At 48.4% G+C, this 20399-nt stretch overlaps 1 protein-coding gene across 2 annotated transcripts in view; it reads right to left on the bottom strand.

Annotated features, from left to right (window-relative positions):
* Positions 1-20399, bottom strand: part of samd11 (sterile alpha motif domain containing 11) — an 80654-nt gene that overhangs the window by 26039 nt on the left and 34216 nt on the right. For both annotated transcript variants that reach the window (XM_088937900.1, XM_088937901.1), the window contains exons 4-5: positions 12630-12754; positions 2934-3026 (exon numbers count right to left, since the gene is read on the bottom strand). In XM_088937900.1, coding sequence (XP_088794026.1) covers positions 2934-3026; positions 12630-12754 — 218 coding nt within the window. The remainder of the gene's footprint in view (positions 1-2933; positions 3027-12629; positions 12755-20399) is intronic.

Raw genomic sequence — 20399 nt, 5'->3', positions numbered from 1 at the left:
GAGGTTTAGAAACTGGCACAATGGCTATGAACATCAGTGTTACACCACCGAGAGACAATCGGACCTGAAGCCGAACTCCTGGGAAAAATTACGCTCACGGTCGTGCTCCCATCCGGATGGGATCTGCTGCACAAGGGCTGCTTTTTACTAGGATGTGACTGACTACACAATATGTGCCAACAGAGTATCCAGAAAAACCCCCAACACGGACAAGGTAGCGGAACTGAATCTCTCTAATCATGAACACAGGAAATTACAAGGGAACTGAATGCAAGCATTAAGAATCTAAAACACAGAGGAGCACGTCAAGACCAATAATGAAGCTCAGCCCCACATGTAGAAAATAAGAGGGCATGAGCATATTTAGGACCGAAAGCAGGAAACGGTCATACAGGCTGAAGCAAGAATGGTTGGAATCTTTCAAGATAAGGCCAGAGAAGAACCTCCAGTCAGTAAGCACCTCCTCCCTCATATCATTCTCTACAAAAAGTTAAAGATGCTGAGAGCACGTTAGGTCTAAGTCTGCAGGTTAACGTCTCCTGGACTAATCCAAGGCAATAACTGGTTCATTCCTGCAAAGGGAGAGTGAGAATGGAGTCTGAACCAGGGCGCCCTGAAGCACTCCGGGACAGGGCTTTGCCGAGTGAACATCACACCTGGTGAGGCAGAGGCGGCCACCTGCTGCAGGAGCGTACAGCTACTCCAATAGGCAACAAAAGCCTTAAGCATTGTGAAGGACCCAGAGAAGCTCAGCAGCTCTTCACTTTGGAATCACACATTGTGGTGCCCATGCCTGGGGTCATTTTCCTCCTTATGTACTTAACAACCTGAATTCCTCCAGCAAGACAATGATCCAAGACAAACTGCGGATACAGGTAAAAGGTGTTTAGAGCCCAAGGTGCAAGCTGCGAGTCCTTCCACGAATCCAGCTGACAGCACAGGGAATAACTGAGAGCCGGGGAAAAATGTAAGCAATGAGACGTCGACGAGTGGAATGCTTTACAAGACACGAGGAAGCAAAAAAAAACAAGCCAGTAGCAGCACTCCAGTTGTATATATATTAAAAAAACGATACAAAGGCAAAAAAGTAAAGGAATACAAAACCGCTCAGCAATACAGTGTTTTGTAAATGTGTTCAGTCGGTTGCATTTGTGCAGTAAACTGACTGTTACATCAAGCATAAGAAAAAACAATACTGTGACAAGGAGGGAATAGGTTAATAAATGTTTCTACTTCATTAAAATGACCACAGGCTTTGCCCAAGATCGGATGCAGTTAAAACACACGCGTAGAAGACATAACTGACTGTAACAGAGCCACAGAGAGGGGCTTCACCCCCGCACTGTGAGAAAGTCTGAAAGTTGTAGCTGCAGCAGTAAGTTAAGTTCTGTGATGACTCAAGACCAATGTATTACAGCACCACACAAGCTGCTTTCACAGAGTGAGTCAGAAATAAAGCTTCCCTTTTTTTAAAAATAAAGAAGATTTTAAAGATAAGGTGTCGGAGAAAGCCCCTCCAGCATCGGTTTTGAATTTCAGAATGAGCGACCCTTCTTTCTCGGCCAAGCGCAGAGAAGGGCGAGGCCGGGTTCGAGTGCAGGTGAACAGAGCGGAGACCTGCTGTGGCAGGCAGCCTGGGAGTTGGACGAGGAGACAGAGGAAGGGCCGCCCGTCGCTGGAGGACATGTCCTCCCATGCTGGCGCGAAGGAGGCTGTGCCTGTGATTTCACATCCTCGAAGCTGACTGAACCACCAGCCCCACTCCGAACCGCAGCGCTGCACTACACTGGAACCCTAACGACTTCAGCACCACAGCACGGCCTTCCAGAGTGAGCTCCAAAAACCAGCGCCGTTTTTACCAGAGTCTCCATTTTCTAAGAGCTAAGTGTTGAGCTGCAAGATCAGACAAATATACGCCTGCAGAACTACGTATACGCGTTTAAAGAGAAAATAAAATAAAAGACGGTGTGCAAAGGGTTAAATGCAAAAGCTTTACGCTGACCAGCTAGTGGAACAAAGCGGCGCAGTTCGGTGCTTAACTGGGTCACGCGGAGGTTTCAGTCACCCCAAATTACCCAAGCAAACATTTCAAACAAAGTGCAGGTTAACACAGATGCTCCGTGTCTGCTACACCTCAGCAGCCAGCGCTGCACGGTCTTACAAAAGGAAACTTAAAACAAACAGTACTTTACACAGGAATAAGGAAATATTAAAACCATTTTTCTTTTCTCTCTTTTTTTTTTACTTTCTATCTCTTCGGGCTGGAAGTGCTTCCAGAAGTGCAAATGTCGCACAGTGAGAAATATCTTGCTTTCGTGCCTCTGTTTTCCCCCGAGTCCCGGTTCCAACTGCGTCGAGCGCAAGAAGAAACTGAACATGAAAGACATGAAAGAGCCTGTCTTCGTTTCCGCTGTAATGACTTCCTCCCGGAGGGCAGCCCCGCCCTGGTGTCGGAGTGTGGGGGGGGGGGGGTGTGTGTGCGTGCGCGTGTGTGTGAGTGCAGGGGGGCGTGCTCGTGCACACAGCTGCGCTTGGGGTGTGTGTGTGCATGAGTGAGCGTGCTCGGGGGCTGGGGGGGTGCCTGTGCTCACACGCGCTCACACACACATTTGTGTGTGTGTGTGTACATGCCAGTGTGGCTCCTGTGCCAGGCCCCGATTCACCACAAGGCACATTCCTCACCTCCTGTCACGCTGTCAGTGCCACACTAGAGAGAAGAGCCCGGGTCCCATTCCTCACAGCACTACATCACCTTCCTTTCTCCTCTAATTGATGTTTTAATTAAAACCTGCTCTTGAGCAACTAAAGATTTCTCCTTTCTCTTGCTCTCATAATTTTCCAATTAGATTCTTAGCACTTTCCCTTTACTGCTAACCTGTGCTCTGGAAAAATATCGCAGCAATAATAAGAATAAAAGCAATCTTAAATCTTACCTTTGGGCGACACACTTCGGGATTTCTTGGTTTCTGAAGGACACTCGCTGTTGCTGTTGGGTGAATACGCTCTCTTCTTTCCTAGGATGTCATCTGCAAAGAGGGAATTAGCATGAGTCACTATTAAGTTTCTGCTCACTACTGCCTCATTCAAATTCACAGATGAATTTAGTTTCTGCAAAATTAAACACACACACACACGAGAGCCCAACAAAATAAACATATACCTTTGAAAAATCATCCAGTGTGTGGAGATTAAAATCTGCTGTCAGGTTTGATCAAAAGCTCTGGGAGGGCTGTGTGACAAATCTAGGTGTTACTGAGGCGTTTGAAAAGGGTTTTCTGTATTTCTGTGCTCTCAGACAGCATGAGACAAACCCTGCTTCTTCAGTGGGGCCAAAGAGTTGCTAAAAAAAGGGGGGAAAAAGTGAAAAATCACCTCATCTGGACTCTTGTGCAGTCAAAATCTGAAATTCCCAGCCTACAGCTTCATCTTTCTCACTGCAACACCTGTTATTTCAGTTTTTTTTTACAGGTTTCCTTGCTTTTGCTTGTGGTTCTCGTTCAAATGCTAAGCCCCCTTGTGAATCTCCTTATCAAGTCCCTCCCTCCCTCCCTCTCTCTCTCTCTTTCTCTCTCTCTCTCAGCCCTGAAGGTCCTCTTTAATTCTCCTCCCATCGGGGTATATGGAAATGCACATGCCTTGCATTAACACTGCACTCCTCACCAACACCAAACATCTAGTGTACAATTACAGCATCCCCCCGAACAGATTTAAAATCAATATCCTCCTAATAACGTGGGGGAAAACTGAAAGCATGATGCTGCATATGAGCAGGAAGGAAGGGGCCGTTTGTCATTGTATTTTCTAGCCAAGTCTCGTTAAAGACACAGGCTCCTGCTCTCTGTTTGGTTGTGCAGCACAGGGAACCAGACCTGTTGTGCACAACTGATTCAAGTCAAGGACAAACGTGAAGCTGCACAAAACAGAATCACTTTTCTGTCCATTTTAGAAGATTTTTTTTTAATCCTGATTTCTACATTTAATACTAATTAATTGGTCTTTTGTTCGGGACTCATCCCAGCTGGAATGATATGTTCTTAATCGTTTTCACATTGTCATTTTACTCCCTTGATATTTGGCAATTCTGGGAGGCGAAGGGCCACATCTCTTCTTTTTAGCTAGGAAAACAAAACTAAATACCTTTTATAACCTAGAGTGAGCACATCCATTCTCTCCCCTCACACTTACTGAGGTGGCAGGAGAAGGCGAGACACAGATGACTCTTGACAGCACAGCACAAGCAAGGGCCTGTGCAATACCCAGCTCCAAGCACCCTGCACTTCTCAAGCAGGCTGTGGCAAAGCTCTGGCTGTCTGAATGACACCCCTGCCAGCCGCCAACTTCTCCTAACAGCTGGGCAACACAACACGAGGGACAGACTGAACCACTCAAATGTTATCGTCTTTCTTCTCTGCCAGCAGAAAAAAAACAACATCTTCCCCATGAAGAGATGTGGGTCTTTCAGCCTATTCAGGAGTCCATGCAAGAGAGGGCCTCACTAACGATCCTGTTTGATGTATTCTCCAGAGGGGAGGCTATTGTGACTACTCTGAGGAGAGCGGGGCCAGGGTCAAAGCCTTTTCGAATGGGCCCAGGCTGGCTCTTACCTACCCCGAAGGCAGAAAAGACTGTCCGCATAGCACACCCTACTCTGCCGCTGCCATGATCAGGCCGGTAGAGAAATTTGGCTGCCCATGAAAGGGCAGGTTCCTCCCTGGGGGGGACACGGGCTCTCCGGAAAGCTGGGCGGGGAGCTGCAGGGGCGCGGAGGGGGTGTGTGACCCCCGGGGGCAGGACAGCACGGCGGCCCCCCGAGCAGGTGGTACAGACGCCCCCTCCTGAATGGATTCACAGCCCCCGGCCGGGCCAGCGGAGGTGTGATTGCAAATCCCAGCCTGGGAGAGGAGGGGGGGGGGGGGGGGCGCACGGAAAGACGGAAAGAATTCCAAGCGATCGAACCACAGAACTCGCAGGCGCAGACAAACAAACCACGAAAACAGAATCCGAGCCCTCAGGAGGGTGCTGAATTTGTATCTCTGTGCGCACAGCCATCAATTCCAGCCCTCCTTTCAGCGCCACAGTCTTATAAGTCTGCTGTTTGCTGGCAGCGCAACACAGTGCGTCTGTGCAGTTCAGACAGCTCTGGTTACACACTGTCACTGTGGAAGCCATGCCTGTCTGTCTATCCAGCTGGCAGGCCTGCACTGCACACCCCCCTGCATTCATCGGTGCCTATCCAGAGGCCTCATTCCCAAACAACTCTGGCCCACACTACTACACTTCTCTGAGCTGGGTCCACCTAGAGAGCCAGGTTCTCTGGGGTCCAGTGTCCAGTGGTTTTGGGCTGGGGCGGCGTGCGGACGAATCAAGGCCAAAGGCTGAAGCCTGGGTGACAGCGTGTCGGCTGGCACCTAACACGGAGGTGCTGTTCCTTTCCCACGCTGCCCACGTCACAGCACATTAGCTAATGTGCAACCGCAGGAGCGCTGTTATACGCTCGAGTCTGATGCAATCACACGGCCCAGATAAGACTCAACAAAGAGGAACAAGCCTGAGTGATGGGGAGCGACCCAACCTGCTCCATCTGGATACAGCAGTTGCCCTTAAAATTTAAAACAAAAAAAAACTCTGTAATCGTTAATGGAGAAGAATGAGAAACGGAAGAAATGCTGCTCCGCCTGCAGTTATTCCCTTTTGTAATTTTGTCTTTGGGAAACAAAGCATTTGGCAGCAGGACAAGAGAAGCACGGGCTGGAAGCTGGAAGGGAAGTCATTATTCTGCGTGCTCGGCTCAAGCCGTGCTCTGAATCATGAAGACAGCTTCACCGAGCTTCAAAATGAAAGTTCCTATCTGTAACTTAGTGCCTTGACACCAAGCTGCTCGTAAATGAACCACTCTGGATTCCAGGAAAGGCTGGGGCGGTGGCGGTGGCGGTGGGGTAAAAAACAGATTCGTTTTCATTTTTGTCTGGTGGCCCAGAAGCTTCCTGCGCACAGCCAGGCCTGCAACACGCTTTCTCAAGTCCGCGACCAATCACCGGCCACGGTGTTGGTCTCTGGGGTCCACGAGACTTCCTGCCCCCCGTCTCCCGTGACCTCGCGCGGGCGTGATCCCAACGCCATCGCACCCCCGCGCGGCCCTGCTCTGCGGGGCCGACCGCGCTGCCCACACGCAGACGCCGACCCCCTCCGCGCCGCTGCACAGTTCCGCCGGCGCAGGAAAGCACCGCTTCTGCAGCTCCCCTGCGCTGTCAGGCCACGACTCAGAACACATGCCCAGAATGCTGGGTCGATGTCAAGGAAGGGGAAGAGCAGTCCCGGGAAGCCACTGATTCATGCCATCGGAATCCCTCTCGGAGAGCCATATCTGTCTGCACATGTCTGCTGTCCTTCACACGGGTGTCTGGAGCTGAGCGGTTGGCATTTAAAGCTGTCTGCCTGGGCATTAAAGACCGTGGCAGCCTGCAGTATAACACTTCACAGTGGTGCTGAGACTACAAGTGCACCTGGAACTCCACCACTCTTACAGCTACAGATCCAGTCTTTCAGCAACACTTAATCCGCCATATTCTAATATTCGTTACATTTCAACAAACTTCAATGTTCTTTTGTTTGCTGGATAATATAATATAAAAACGGATGACAACAGAGAATAATAAATAGAAACAGTGAGTAACGTCAGCAAAAAATCTCCTTCAATATGTTCAGTGCGTGATTTTGAGGCAGGATGCTCTCCTAAATAGGGGAGGAAGCCGATGAAAACAACAGAATCCTGCAAAGCGCTCCATACTCCCAGAAAAGAAGAACATGCATTTTTGTGAATTTCATTAATCTTACCTCTTCTTTGAGGTTAAAAAGGAGAGATGAAGCAAAATAAAATGGAATTTAAAAAAACAACCTTGCAGAACCCGACGAGCACCACAGGGCTTCCTGGCAGAGCCACACTGCGACTCCTCACTCTGACAGCACAGCTACAGCGTGGAGAGGCTCTGCTCATCCCACACACGTGCACTCCGGACAGCCGCTCCAGCCCACAAAACAACCACATTTAATGACGCAGGAAAGGAAAACAGAACCGACAGGAGGAGATCTTGGCAGAGCACAGAGGAATCCAGAGATTCCCTTGTTGAGTCCGTGCCCAATTGTCAGAGATCTTGACAACAAAAGCTTTTAATACCTATTAAACGTTGCTTCTTAAAGTGCACGTGCTCTCGTTTAACCCTGTGCTGGGAAGCCATGTTGCCGTTTCACCTCAGGCCATTACTTGACACATGGATCCTAACGCCACCACGGCCTGCTGTCTATGACTCCAGAACTCCTGTTCCTAAAAGTAGCGCCTTTCATCATAGTTAGTTCCTATTTTTCTGCCGGGGAAACGGTGTTTCACCCACCCTGATGATGTGGCATTTCAAGAATGTTAGAAGACGTTTTATATCTCTGTGTGTGTGTGTGTGTAAGAAAACTTTATGTGAGAAGACACTTGGATTCTATAGAAAATGTTCCTGGTTGTAATACAGTACTGAAATATACACATTTACTTCTCCACACGGGCCAGAAGGTTTAAGAATCAAAAAGCAATTTTTTTCCCCCACTCAAATACTGTGGAAGGGAAACCGGAGCCCTGCCAGCGCCTGACCCTCGGAGCCCTTCGAAGACGGCTCTCCTCCGCACACCGCCACTTCCCGGTGGTGAAGGGTAAGATGGGGAGGAGGGGCGGAGGAAAAAAAAAAGGCAGCAGCACTTCTTCTTCCTCTCCAGCTGGTGACAGCTTTGACAGCCAGGCTCCTTAATTCCCTTTTCTTATTCCCTTAATCTGTCATCTTTATCAGGCTAGGGAAGTGCCAGGCGGCGCACAGGAGCCCCGGCCCCGATCAATCTCCACATTACAGCTGACAGAATGGTGCTAATAACTTATTGATCCAGTATTCGCAGGGCCCTGCTGGGGCTGAAAGGCTCCCATTGATTGGCTGCAGGGAAGGAGAGAGGCGCTTCCGCTGGCTGGAGGGCTCAGCTCTGCCTGGAATCGCGCCTCTCCCGGAGCGAGCAGGGGAGGGACAGGGGTGGGAAGGAGACAGGGGCAGGACAGGCACACGGGTGGGAGGGACACAAGGCCAGGACAGGTTCAGGGGCGGGACAGACACAGGGGTGGGACGGAGACAGGGGCGGGTCAGACACAGGGGTGGGACGGAGACAGGGGCAGGACAGGTACATGGGTGGGAGGGACACAAGGCCAGGACAGGTTCAGGGGCAGGATAGACACAGGGGTGGGAGGGACACAAGGGCAGGACAGACACAGGACCGGGACGGAGACAGGGGTGGGACAGACACAGAACCGGGACGGAGACAGGGGTGGGACAGGTACACAGGGACAGGGAAGGGTACAGGAGTGGGACAGGGCCGCTGCAGCTCCAGGACTGGAGGTGAAACAGGACAGATAGTGAAATGCACACGCTTTGCTACGCAGTGCTGAGGGGGACTGCAGCCAGAAGGCAGCGGATCGTCCGGTACCGTTTCTTAATACAGATGGTACATCCATAAGTGCCTGCATGTATAGAGTGTGTGTAAACACGCAGCGTGTGCCATCGGGAGTATTTCTCTTTGCTTCCAGATGCAAAATCTGCAAAAGTGGCGGAAAAAGATGAAAAGGAAAACAGTCTGGATCCCAGCTAAGAGAGCGCCCTGGCGAAGCGGAGCAGCCGGAACGCCGCAGAGGAAGAGCAGGACTGACAGCCTCTGCCGCGCCGTTTCCGTTTCATTCCAGGTGGGAGTCCCAGGCTCATCTTCTTTAACACGTGGAAGGCTGCACTTCCAACCATAAGAAAAAACTACAAACTGCGCAATGAGGAAAATATGAACACACATTTGCACTACGGACGCAGCTGCAGAATGACTCATAAACCTCCCAGACCTTACCATTACGTCTCGATGCATTCCTTGAACCATACACGTGTTGCTTACCGGGGTTAATATGCAAACATGTTAATACGGGGTTAATAACTACCACCTCTACAGCCCCCTCAAATCTTACAGCACCACTGCCTTTTAAAGCAATGTGCAAACATGCAGCAACGATGTTCTTGTACATTCCTCGCCTCTCAGGCAATGCAAGCACACTGTTTCAGGTAACTGCAGGGCTGAGAGCTGCTGAAGAGCGGCTTCAAGGAGAAAGAAAGCGAAGCTGGAAGATTAAATTGCTATGGCCATTAGGAAGACAGTCGCCTGCCGCAGGCGAAACCCAAGGAAAACACAAGACAGGAAGTGAGAGGGGAGCAGGTAGCTCTGCTCTGAAAAATAACAGAACGAGCTCCCTCCCCCCCAGCTCCAAAATCACCATCTAGCCCTGAAAAACAACACCTTGCTTGCCTGTGAAAGTCTCCGCACCGACTGCAAAGCTGCAGCTCAGCCGGCTCTCCAGACAGACTAGCTGTCAGCTCCCAGCCAATCCAATCCCAAAGGCTGGAGCTAAGGGAGTTTTAGTCACTTACGGCTGACGCCTGGGTCATCGCTAATGTCTTTTCCCTCAAATTTAATTAACGTGTGTCTCCATCAGCCCTCTGCTTCTGCTTCCTGTTCCTCTCTCTGTGCAGACTGCACTGTCTCTGCTGGCCACATTAATGCCGTCTGCACCAAAAAAAAAAAGAGCTCGCCTGTTTTATTTAGCTGTTTATTTTCCTATTTCTCACAACAGACTAGTGCCATTTGTTTGCTTCTACCGTCTGAAAAGTGAGATCTAATGTATTAATCTTTGGGAATGAGAAGACAAAGCAATGTTTTTAATGCAGTTTAATAAAGGTCTCTTCTTACATACAAGAAAACACTTCTCTTCCTTTAATGCCCAAACTGACAGTAATGTATTTTACCCATCTTTGCACTGAACACTCGAAATTTGCACTTCAGAAATGTAATACCAGAGAGGGCCCTTGACTTTTTAATCAGTTCAAGGGTAACAGGAGTGGAGCTGCACTAAATGAGCGTATTTTTACAGATTATATAAGTGCAAAACAGTATAGATAGAAAGGCACAGATACACAGATAAGGGAGGAGAGAAACCATAGCACAGACAGAAAGACAGACATACTGGTATGTCACAAAATGATGTGAGCACAGGCAAACAACTGCATCAGGCTCGTAAGATGGATGAAAAAGGCACTTGTTTTGAGTCCCCTCTCAAAGCAGAAAAGTACTGAGCAGAGAGGACTGGCAATTCATGCTCTCGGAATCGCCTCAGGACACAGAGCTCTGCGCTCCGACCACTGCTGCACAAGGCTGCTCTGGCTGTCAGGTGTTTTGTATGTTTGCACAAGTTAAGCCAAGTTCTAATACCAAAGAAATAATAATAATGACAAAAAAAGACCATAAGCCACTCCCGTTTAGTTTTGGTAATTATTCTGTAATATTGAGGACTTGATTCAAGCACTGAATATACATTAAATGTTTTTTATAACGTTTCTCACAAATGGCCAGTCGTAAGTCAGCAACTGGGTCAGGATATCTACTTCGTAATTTCTGCTTTCCCTCATCCGCGTTTTAGTTTTATTTTGGGTGATTCCAACATGGGCTTTACGGAAAAAGTTTCCTCTGGTTTCAGAGCTGTGGCTGTCTCATCCTCCCTCTCCCCCTCCCTCCTCCCTCCTCTCTCCTCTCCTTCACACTTCTCTGGCAGACAGAATTAGACAAACTGGGTGATAAGATTGGACTTGCTTACAGACATGGGGCGAGCTGCTTAAATAGGCTCTAAATCTGTGTTTAATGCGCAAACCGTCAGATTTGTAGCCCTACCCTCGGCGGGAAGGCCGGCGCGCTCATCCCTTTGTGTGTCTTTCTCAATTAAGATTAAAAAGTGTTTTCCGCAATCCCCCCGTTCTCAGTTTACAGCTCGTCCTGTCCTCGCTGCGCGGAGTGGCGGCAGGACAGCAGTCCGGAATCCTGCCCTTTGGCATCGCAGAGTGAACCGGAGTGCCTCGCCTAATCAACCTTTAATTCACCGTCCCAAACCCAAACCTTGTGTTCATCTTGTAGTGGGCCAACAGGACACCGGTTTTAATTGCTCAGTTAAAACAGGAGCCCTTCACCCCCGCTGGCAGAGACCTCAGATTATCTCAGGAGAACCGGCTGCTGCGTCCCTGCACTGCGCTACGGCACGACAGCGCCGAGATCTCAAAGGGGGCTCTCAAAAAAAAAACTCCGGACACAAAAAATTCTTATTCTTGCAATTCTCTAACATACGCAAGTTTGGGGAAAAAAAAGTGTTACAAGTATATGACTCCAATAGCCAACTGCATCCCACACAGAAACATGCTTCAAGACACATCTCAATTTCTCAGGCTGCAATCACTGGCTCCAAGACAGATCGATATAGCAATTAGATTTTATAAACACAAGGCCTTCTACTTACTTTCCACATTCCACCAGCAGACAGTGGACCAACACCATGATCGTGGAGACGCGAGCCATATACAATATGAGCAATATCCTTCATTTTTCAATAAAGGGATTATAATATCTGTGGGGAAGGGCACAGTCAATTCCTATAGGATAGCATACAGCCTGGAAAGTGATTCTCCAAAGCCAAACTACAAACAGGCCTTCCCTGTCTGAAAACTCCTTTAATTTCTTCTTGACTATTTTTTTTTTATTTTTTCTAAAAATCGCCAATAAAACAAACACTTTCCTTTTATGTATTAAAACGGGTCTTCTTTAAGAAGCTTTTTGTTTTTGCTCCAAAGCCTTAAAGCATCTTCCAGATTCTGGAGAGCCGCTGTAACACATTTTGAACGGGCCGATCTAGAAAGACACAACTCGGGCAGAGAAAAGACAGGCGCTGTGTCTGCCTTCACTCCCGGCTCTTGGTGCACAATCAGGTGGAATTTATCCGTAGTTAAAAAAGTCAAACTAACTCTGCAGTCAAGTCATTTCGGAAATCTCTGTCAAGGATTTTTAATTGTTCCTGCGCCTGTTTCAAGGGTGCTGGACTTTCCTGCAAAGTTAAAAAAAGTTTTAGCTTTTCCAAAAAGGCAAATGAGTAGGCCAGAGTAATATATGTTAATTAACTCACTGGATTACAATGCACCTCCGTCCCTATGTTTAGATTATATTGGTTTACATGGAAATAAGGCTGTTTATTTGGAGTGGGCATTTTAAGAACTCCTAAACTGAAAATGGGTGTTCTGGGAGGTGTCAAGGGTCCAAGAGCCCAACGCGCAGCAGACAACAGCTACCAATACCTGAATAAAACACCCGGCTTGCCAATTTTGCACAGGACTGCGTATTTTAAAAATATTTGTATTGTCTGATTTTCCCATGTTAAACAAAACAATGCAGAGCGGGGGTTAAGAGCCAGCCCCTCCTGCTGCAGAGTTGACGCAGCGAGGCTGAGCTCCAAATTCTCCGTGCCGCTCGAGAAAAGTCCGCCCTTATGCTGGGTCGAAGCTGGCGCGGTGATTACAAACCGCCCACAGAATCGAAAAATTAAAAAGAGAGAGAGAGAGATGGCTTCCAACTAACCTGCAGTGAAACGCTGGCAGGAACAGGAGCGAAAGCCAAGGAGGTGAGGAGCAGGGCAAGATAACGAAGGAGATGGAGGAGGAGGAGGAGGAAGACCGGCGCGCTTGTGTAAACCCCTGGAGTCCTACCTGCTGGTCCTGAGCCAATGTCAATGCCGTTCCTCTTGATCTCGCCACTGGGCTGACTCTCTGGCATAACGAGCTGTCTGGTGTGGTGAAGATTGGAGATGATTGTTGAAAGATCACTGTCGCGGCTGCAAAGGAGAAGAGACAGTCGAAGAGTCAAGCAGCGCTAATCTCTGGCCACAGGATCAATACGGGCCCCTCCGCCGGCTCGGGATGGGGCCATCACGCTGTCGAAACGCTTCACGCCGAAACTCTGACGATCCCCTCACGGCTGCCCAGCGAAGGCAGGGTGGACCGGCGTCAGGCTGCGCTGCGCAGAAAACCGCTTGGAAAACACAATATGGTAAACCCATGTCATTCTTTCCTCATATTTAACATCATGAAATAAAACAAAACTTACAAAATAAAATTCACCTTTGATACAGTGATCCAAACATTAAAAACAATTTCTTTTTGTTCTATTTTGCAGATGAGCTTCGGTTAAAAACAAATCAACGATTGAGATAAATAACTTCCACCTCTGACTGCAACTAAATAAATTTAAAGGAAACTGAAAGCCTTTCCAGTGTATCTATATCTATAAAGAGATTACGAAACGAAATCCAGAGCTGGGACACCGACTCCTACAGCCGCGGAGCGACCTGCTCATGCCTGCCCAGCAGTGAGCACATGACCCTGAACTCAGATGACCCGTTCGTGCGTGTGGCCTGCACCCTGGCTGAGTGCACGCGCGCACACACACCCACGCTGGTCTCGGCAGCACCTCGACGACACGGCACGCTGGAATTACTCACGAGCATTTTTTTCAACACTTCCAGGCTCCGTGTCTATAAACCCGACTAAACTGCTGTCTCGCTCTCTCTTTAAGCAGACAGGTCTGTGACAGGGAGCCTCCAGATGACCTGGGAGCATTCAGCTATATCTGTCTACAGTTTCTCCTTGATGGTCAGCTGCAGCAACACCCCTGACACCAGACATGAGGAACCCTTTCTCTCTCTGTACTCATCCACTGTCTGTTTAACTCCTTACTTACTGTTTAAAGAGGAGCCTTTTACTAAGAAAGCACCTCACAGAGTGTAATAAGCCCACGCCCCGTTTAAGAAGCATAACGTAAGCACAAATTTTAATCCCTCAGAGGAACCTCTTAAGGCCACAAAAAAATCTACAGACTCCTGCATCAAGCAATTTTGTGTCTTATCCTGTCTTATCTTCCACCTTAAGATGTGTTAATCAACACATTCAGAGAGTGTAAGAAGTTTATGAGCTTAAAATGAAGTGATTATCGGTTCTCTTTAATCACCCTCCAATCAATAACTGGATGCCATGTTCACAGGACAAGCCCAGATCAGTGTAATCTTAAAGAGATATCAGCACATAAAATAAAAGAAATCCTGCCAACATACCCAAACCAGGAGCTGAAACGACAAGCGCCTTAGTCCTGATAATAACTGTGTTGCATGCTGTCTGCTTAGAAGTCATTTGTACTAAAATTGCACCAACGAGCAAAAAAAAGAACCAACATGTTTTTGAGAAAAGCATATCAGAAAACAATCTTAATACACCAGTTATAACTATCCTAATGCTTTCACACATGCCATATGAGCTCTATTGTTAATGGAATTCATGTTTCGATGTACAATAACCAAACCTTAAAAGTGTGTTTGCTCTTCTTGATCTACTAACTGCACATTGTTTTCTAGGTATATTTAACTTCTGCTTTAAATAGGTGTAAGCGAGGGTTGTCTCTCCTGCTTTTTTCCTATCTAGTGCACTTGTGTTAAAGCGCGCTGGCTGTGTCTGGGAGCAGCTACAGTAGCGCCCGCTGGTTAGTCATGGGGCAGTGATCCGGCCGCTGTCATGTGCTCAATCGATTATGCATTCAAGCCCACGGCACTGCTCTGCCCGGCACTCAGCGGGGCCTGGTGAGAGCCCTCACAGCGGCATCAAGGGCACACGTCTGTGCCACACAAGCACTGAGAGCCGAGCATTACCGGCCTGACACCTGCGTGGAGCACCCTTCAGATGTTTCTCGATGTTTTAGGATCAGCAAAGTGCTGGACGAGGGCTCTTGTACGCACGCAGGTGTTCCCAGAGTGTAGCGCAGGGCCGAATCGAGATGCAGAGTGCTTGTGCGCGCACGCGTGTGTGTGTGTGTGTGTGTGTTCAAGGGGGGTGGCGGGGGTGTCCGACACCACTCTTGAGTTTAGCCACCGACCGCGGGTGGGGGACAGGGAAAATGAAATGAAGGCAGGAAAGGGTGAAAGCTGATAATTCGTGTTGTCCTTCTTTTCGATTAAAACTCCTGCCATTGAGTTTCTGTGCTCTGCTCCCCTTCCCCCCATATTACAATTATTTTGATCTGCAGACGTGTAGGAACCCGCACAGAGGCAGCTGAAATCCCCAGGCAGCAAGCTGCGTTACAGCACTGGATCCGCGCGAGGCAGCAGGGACTTCCTGCTCTCCGGGGGCAGCCGTGAGGTGTGAGGGAGCCAGCAGGGATAGCCAGCAGGCTGAGACCGGGACAAGAGCTGCAAATGCGTTTCTGAAGTAACAAAATCCCCTCTCTCTCTCTCCTCCTGGTCTGCTGCAACAGCTTCCAAGAACTGCTATGAGCTCTCTGCTGAGACACGAGGGGTTATGGAGTACAGTATAACCCCTGAGCGTTTTTCCACACTAAATGTGGAATTCTGTAAAGAAGAAGGAAGGTTTTCTTTAAACATTCTGCAGAATTCAATGACAAAAGCTTCCTAAATGTTGCAGTGCAACGTCCTCTCCCTGGTAGTATATGACCACATAATTTCATTCTTGGCTCAGACTCTCTTCCCCAGTTCTGCCTGGATAACAGATAACTTTACGACATGAACATCTCCAACCTTTTCTATCACAGAAAAAAAACGAATTTCGAAAATCGCATTTATATTAAATTAGTAAATCAATCAACTGACATGTTTTTATATGAATAAATTATAACCTACAGCTACCTCAGATGTGCCCTTCAGATCCCAGAATCCCAGAGGAGCACCAGTATGGCCCCCAGATCTGCAACAAGGATTTAGAGATTAGAGTAGGAATCTCCCCCATCCAGAGCTCTGATGTACTTCAATGCTGCCCTGTCTTTGAACTGTCAAGAAGTATCAAGATGTGTGTCATGCAGGTATTTTATCAAAATCTGATTAGAGTTCTGATCTCCTTAAACAGTATAATGTTTCAAAATACTGGATTAGCATCAGTGTAATATTAGAAGCATATCCCATAGGATGCTGAGCAAACACAGCAAGGAATAAGATGTATACATTGAAGAAAATGTTGCAGGACAGCTACATCGCTGGAGTTCTGATAACGGACTTTACAAATCAGCTATAATGTGTCTCTGCAGTTTACTGCAACCAAAATTCTAGTCTGCAAGAGCACAGATTACAATCCTGGTGTTGGTAATGTCTAGCTAGCCTGCTTAAACTGCAATAACAGACACAAGACTTTATTTCTTCTGACCAAGCTGGGTTTGCAGTCCCTTGCCGCCTGCCTCCTGTGATTTACAGCTCTCCCAGAGAGCTTTCACGCTTGGTGCCTTTGCCAAACACCAAGGGCTTGCGCGCCACACGATTGGCCAAGACAAGCCTTCCAAATGACTTCAGCTAAAAAGACGCCCTTCGTATCAGTGAATTACGTCCTTGGCCCCCTAAGCTTGGGGTGGCTGGGACGTCCTTATCCTGACTTTGCTTTCAACAACAATCCCTCATGTTCAGAGGCAGCAATGGCCTCCTACCAGCTGGGGGGGCTAGAGTGGGCTTGAAAAACAATGTGGGATTTCTCTCATGAGGGGGACTCCTTGCAGGATTTGTGCCTTTTGGGGAAAGTACCCCTTTATTACCTTTTCTCTCTGGGCAGGGCTGTGTCAAGTTTTTATCTTCTTTCTAGGCTACACAATCCACACAATGATGCAATAAAGCCCTCAAGCATAATGGCAGAATCCTGCCCTGCTCTTATTTCAAACTGACACAACATTAGACACGAAACAAAGGCATTAGGATGCAAATGTCAATAATAAAAAGCAGCCACTCCAGAGGAACAGATTTTCAGAAAAAAAAGACAAAACGCACTCTACATATTCCAGTCAACAACGTAAGTGAGTGTAAAGTGTGTCGTTTGCCTGTCTCTGACGGTGTTTGTATCTGGAAATCCCCCTGAGTGCATTCGAGAGCCTCAGTGTGGGATCCAAACAGAGGAAAACTCATCGGACTGCAGCGGCACCGCACATCTGATCCATATCATGTTTTACTGCAGGCTGTTGCTCTAGGTTTACTAGTGGAAAAGAAAAGCCACATTTTTAATATCATTTTAGACCCACACAAGCCTGAAATGTCCAGCACCTGGATTTGGTTTACGGGACACCCTGAAGCAGGAAAAAACTTAAATAAAACTAAATGCTTTACAATGGGAGACTTAATTGTTTTCCAGCACTAATACAGTACATACGTTAACTGTGTTCTTGTGGTTAACCCAGCAGGCTCCTGCAGAATCAACAGCGAAACAGGAACCGCTGGACCCAATGGGGAGGAGCACTTTTCAGACTCTCTTACGCTCCTACGCTGAACAGTGAAAAGTCTACACTTTCACCAGGACACTGAAACACTGAACACTAGCGGAGTGGATTGGGCGCAGGGAACGCAAGACAAGCAAGCAAGCCAACAAAAAATCAAGTAATAGGTTTATTCCCTGCTGAAAAAAAGAAGAAAGAAAACACAACGTTTCGGCCGTGGGGCCTTCTTCAGGTGTCAGGCCGAAGGCTCCACGGCCGAAACGTTGTGTTTTCTTTCTTCTTTTTTTCAGCAGGGAATAAACCTGTTACTTGTTCCTCTGTAGCCTACACATGCTGACGCAGCTCCCCACCTGAACTACTACAACACACAAAAAATGTTCTGTCCCTTTAAAACTTTTTTTTGGGGGGGCGTAAAAAAGTGCAACAGATTTATTATTGGTCCAGTTAAACCCCTAAAAGCGGCTCCCAGGATCGTCTATTGACAGTTCCCTTAATTAGTTTCCCATGCTGCCGCTCTGCTAATGACCGCAGAGTTAATGTCCTGAATACCTCAAATGAACGCTGCCTGATCTACAGGGGGAAAGGGACCGGCAGAACAGACAGACGCACGTGGAGGGACTCCACCTCGCGGGGCAATTAAGGCTGAAAGCTGCGCGCGGGCCCCCAGTCGCCCAGGTAACCGTGCCCAGATTAATCCCGACGGAGATGTGGTGGCGGGGGCCGGTGGGTGGGGGTTGCTTATGATGTCACCCTTGAACAGTAAGTAGCGTGCCTGGCCCGTGCCCCCTCCTCAGCCCCGCCCCGAGCCAAGAACGCAGGGGACTTCCCACAGCCACAGGGCCACAAATACGAAAGGTGTCACTGGCGACTGCTAAGCCCGGCACTCAGCAAGTGGAAAGATAGATTCCTCGGCCCCCAGAGAGGTTGGGAAGTAGATCCTTACTCCAACAAAAGGGCAAGGGACGAGATCACACAATGCACATCCACTGTTTACCATAAATGTGCAAAAAATCATACAGTGTTAACAAAGTACTGATTGACATTAAAATAGGCATCTCCCTTATGTCTGACCCCTGACAAGACCCACAGCGCAGAAAACATCTGATTAAAATGACAAAAACAAATGTTCCTCGATCTGCAATCTTAGGTAATATTTCAGAACAATCCGCCAGGTTAAATTAAAAGATCGTTTTTTTTCCAAGTCGCCACAGCGCAAATGACAACTGGAACCGCAACCCCGAATATTAAAAAAGAGGCGTGAACAATAAAGGCATATTAAAGATGGCCTTCACCCAAGCCTGTACGACGGAGAGGGTGGGACAGCCACCTGCTCTCCTGCCAGTGCTTTCCCTCTTCCTGAACTCAACAGGACATTAGCCCAGGGGAGAGGGGCCTTCGGAGGACATACAGTAAGCTGTGTCGGGACAGCCCGTTTGACGAGGCTAACACTTTCGCTCGCCTGTCCCAATTCGTCCGGGAACAAGGCCTCCTGGTCGGGCAGCCAAGGTCAGGATCTGCGTCAGAGGAGGTAAGACCCGGAGCCCTGACTCAGCTCGAACTGGAGGATCTGCATGAAGCCGTTCCCCCACCCGCCCCCCCACCACACACACACGTGTGCTCGCCAATCCCCCTCCCCCCTGACAGCTCAGTCTGATAAGGCGCTGGAGAAAATCTTCATAATCGCGTGCTAAACTTGTCAATACCCTTCATCCCCATCGGCCAAACCCAATATAATGACCTAAATATTAACCCAGCCAAAGCCCACCCAGGCAGCCCTATGTGTGTGTGAAGTGTTAGTCTGGGTTAATGTAAAGCGACTGCTGATGACTTTTGTTCGGTCTGGTTGCTTGCTGTTGGGGTTTCTCCATGGCAACTCTGGCAGATTTTATTGTACTAAATTATGCACCACACGCTTCTTTAAAGCACATAATAGAGGACGCAAGAGAGCCCACCCTACACCAAAACACATAATGGCTCACAATGACAGCGAACGGTGATTAGCTCGGTTCTGATAATGCAGCCTGACAACTCAAATAAAACCCCACCCATGTGCCACTGTCCTGGAGCCTATAAGGAGACACTTTAAATAAAATAAACATTGAAACCAAACACTTAATCAGCTCAAGCAGTACCTGCGTGCACCCATGCACACAGTTGCAGACATCCACACTGACATCTGAACTGGATTACTGTATCTTCAACCACGCTGGTGGTTGCTGGCCCTGGCTGTGCCCTCGACCAATCCCTGTGAAAGTCCCTCACTAGTAGCCCTGCTGCCTGGGCCACATGAATGCAGTTTCCATGCCTGGCCAGGGATGGGCTGCAGTCCAAGACTGCTAATCTCTTAGTTGTCCGAGTCCACAGCTGCTCTGTAAAATCTGAATACCTGCACTTCAGTACTAATAATTTGCTGAAGTTCTGACTTTAATTTGGTGTTCCTTGTGAACCTGGGCATGTCATTAGTTATATACAGTCTTTCCTGTTCTCTCTTTTAATGTACAGTGACAGCATCTACCATCCAACGTTTCTTTACTGTAGATACCAAAACCTATTTGAGCATTTCTATTATTTTGACTTACTGGTGCAATTTCCCTGGGGTACTAAGCAAAGCTCAGGGCTGTCACATGTCAAATTGGTCCAGCGAGCTCACTAACACAACCTGGCCCCCCTGCCCCTTCCTGCAAGCGCACTGTGGCAGCCAGTCCTGCCCTGCTGTAGCTTATAGACAGTTTCCATCTTGGCACAGAAGGCCAGGCCCGCTGCGACATACAGCACTGCCTCAGAGGAGAACACAAAGTGCACAAAAACATCATCAATATTGACGCCGACGCATCCAAGGGCTGTGCTTCCCATGTGCCGGAAGCTGATTGTTAAAGTGCAACAAAATGTTAACGAATTCAGCACCTCTTTTCTGCACACCGAGGGAGAGATGCGCATTGCAGAGCGGCGCAGACACCCCACACCTTCCCTCCTCGGGGTATCAGAGCTCAAGGCACAGGGGCGGCAGCGGTGCGACTTGACAGAGCCCCACGCTCAGCTGCACTCGCTTGGCCTGACTCCTGCCCTGCCGGTAACAGGACACCCTGTCCTGGGACAAAAGCGCTGTTCCCTTGGCGCTGAGGAAACTGCAGCTCCTCTCCGCACAAGATGTGTGCGTCGCCAAGTCCCACACGCTGCATCAATTATTTGAAGCTGTCTCGTTTTGTTTGCTTTGCTTTTTTTTTTGCAGGGGA

Source organism: Atractosteus spatula, chromosome 20 (genome assembly GCF_055471065.1).
Source record: "Atractosteus spatula isolate fAtrSpa1 chromosome 20, fAtrSpa1.hap1, whole genome shotgun sequence".
Lineage (NCBI taxonomy): Eukaryota > Metazoa > Chordata > Actinopteri > Semionotiformes > Lepisosteidae > Atractosteus > Atractosteus spatula.
This window is presented reverse-complemented; position numbering and strand designations above follow the sequence as displayed.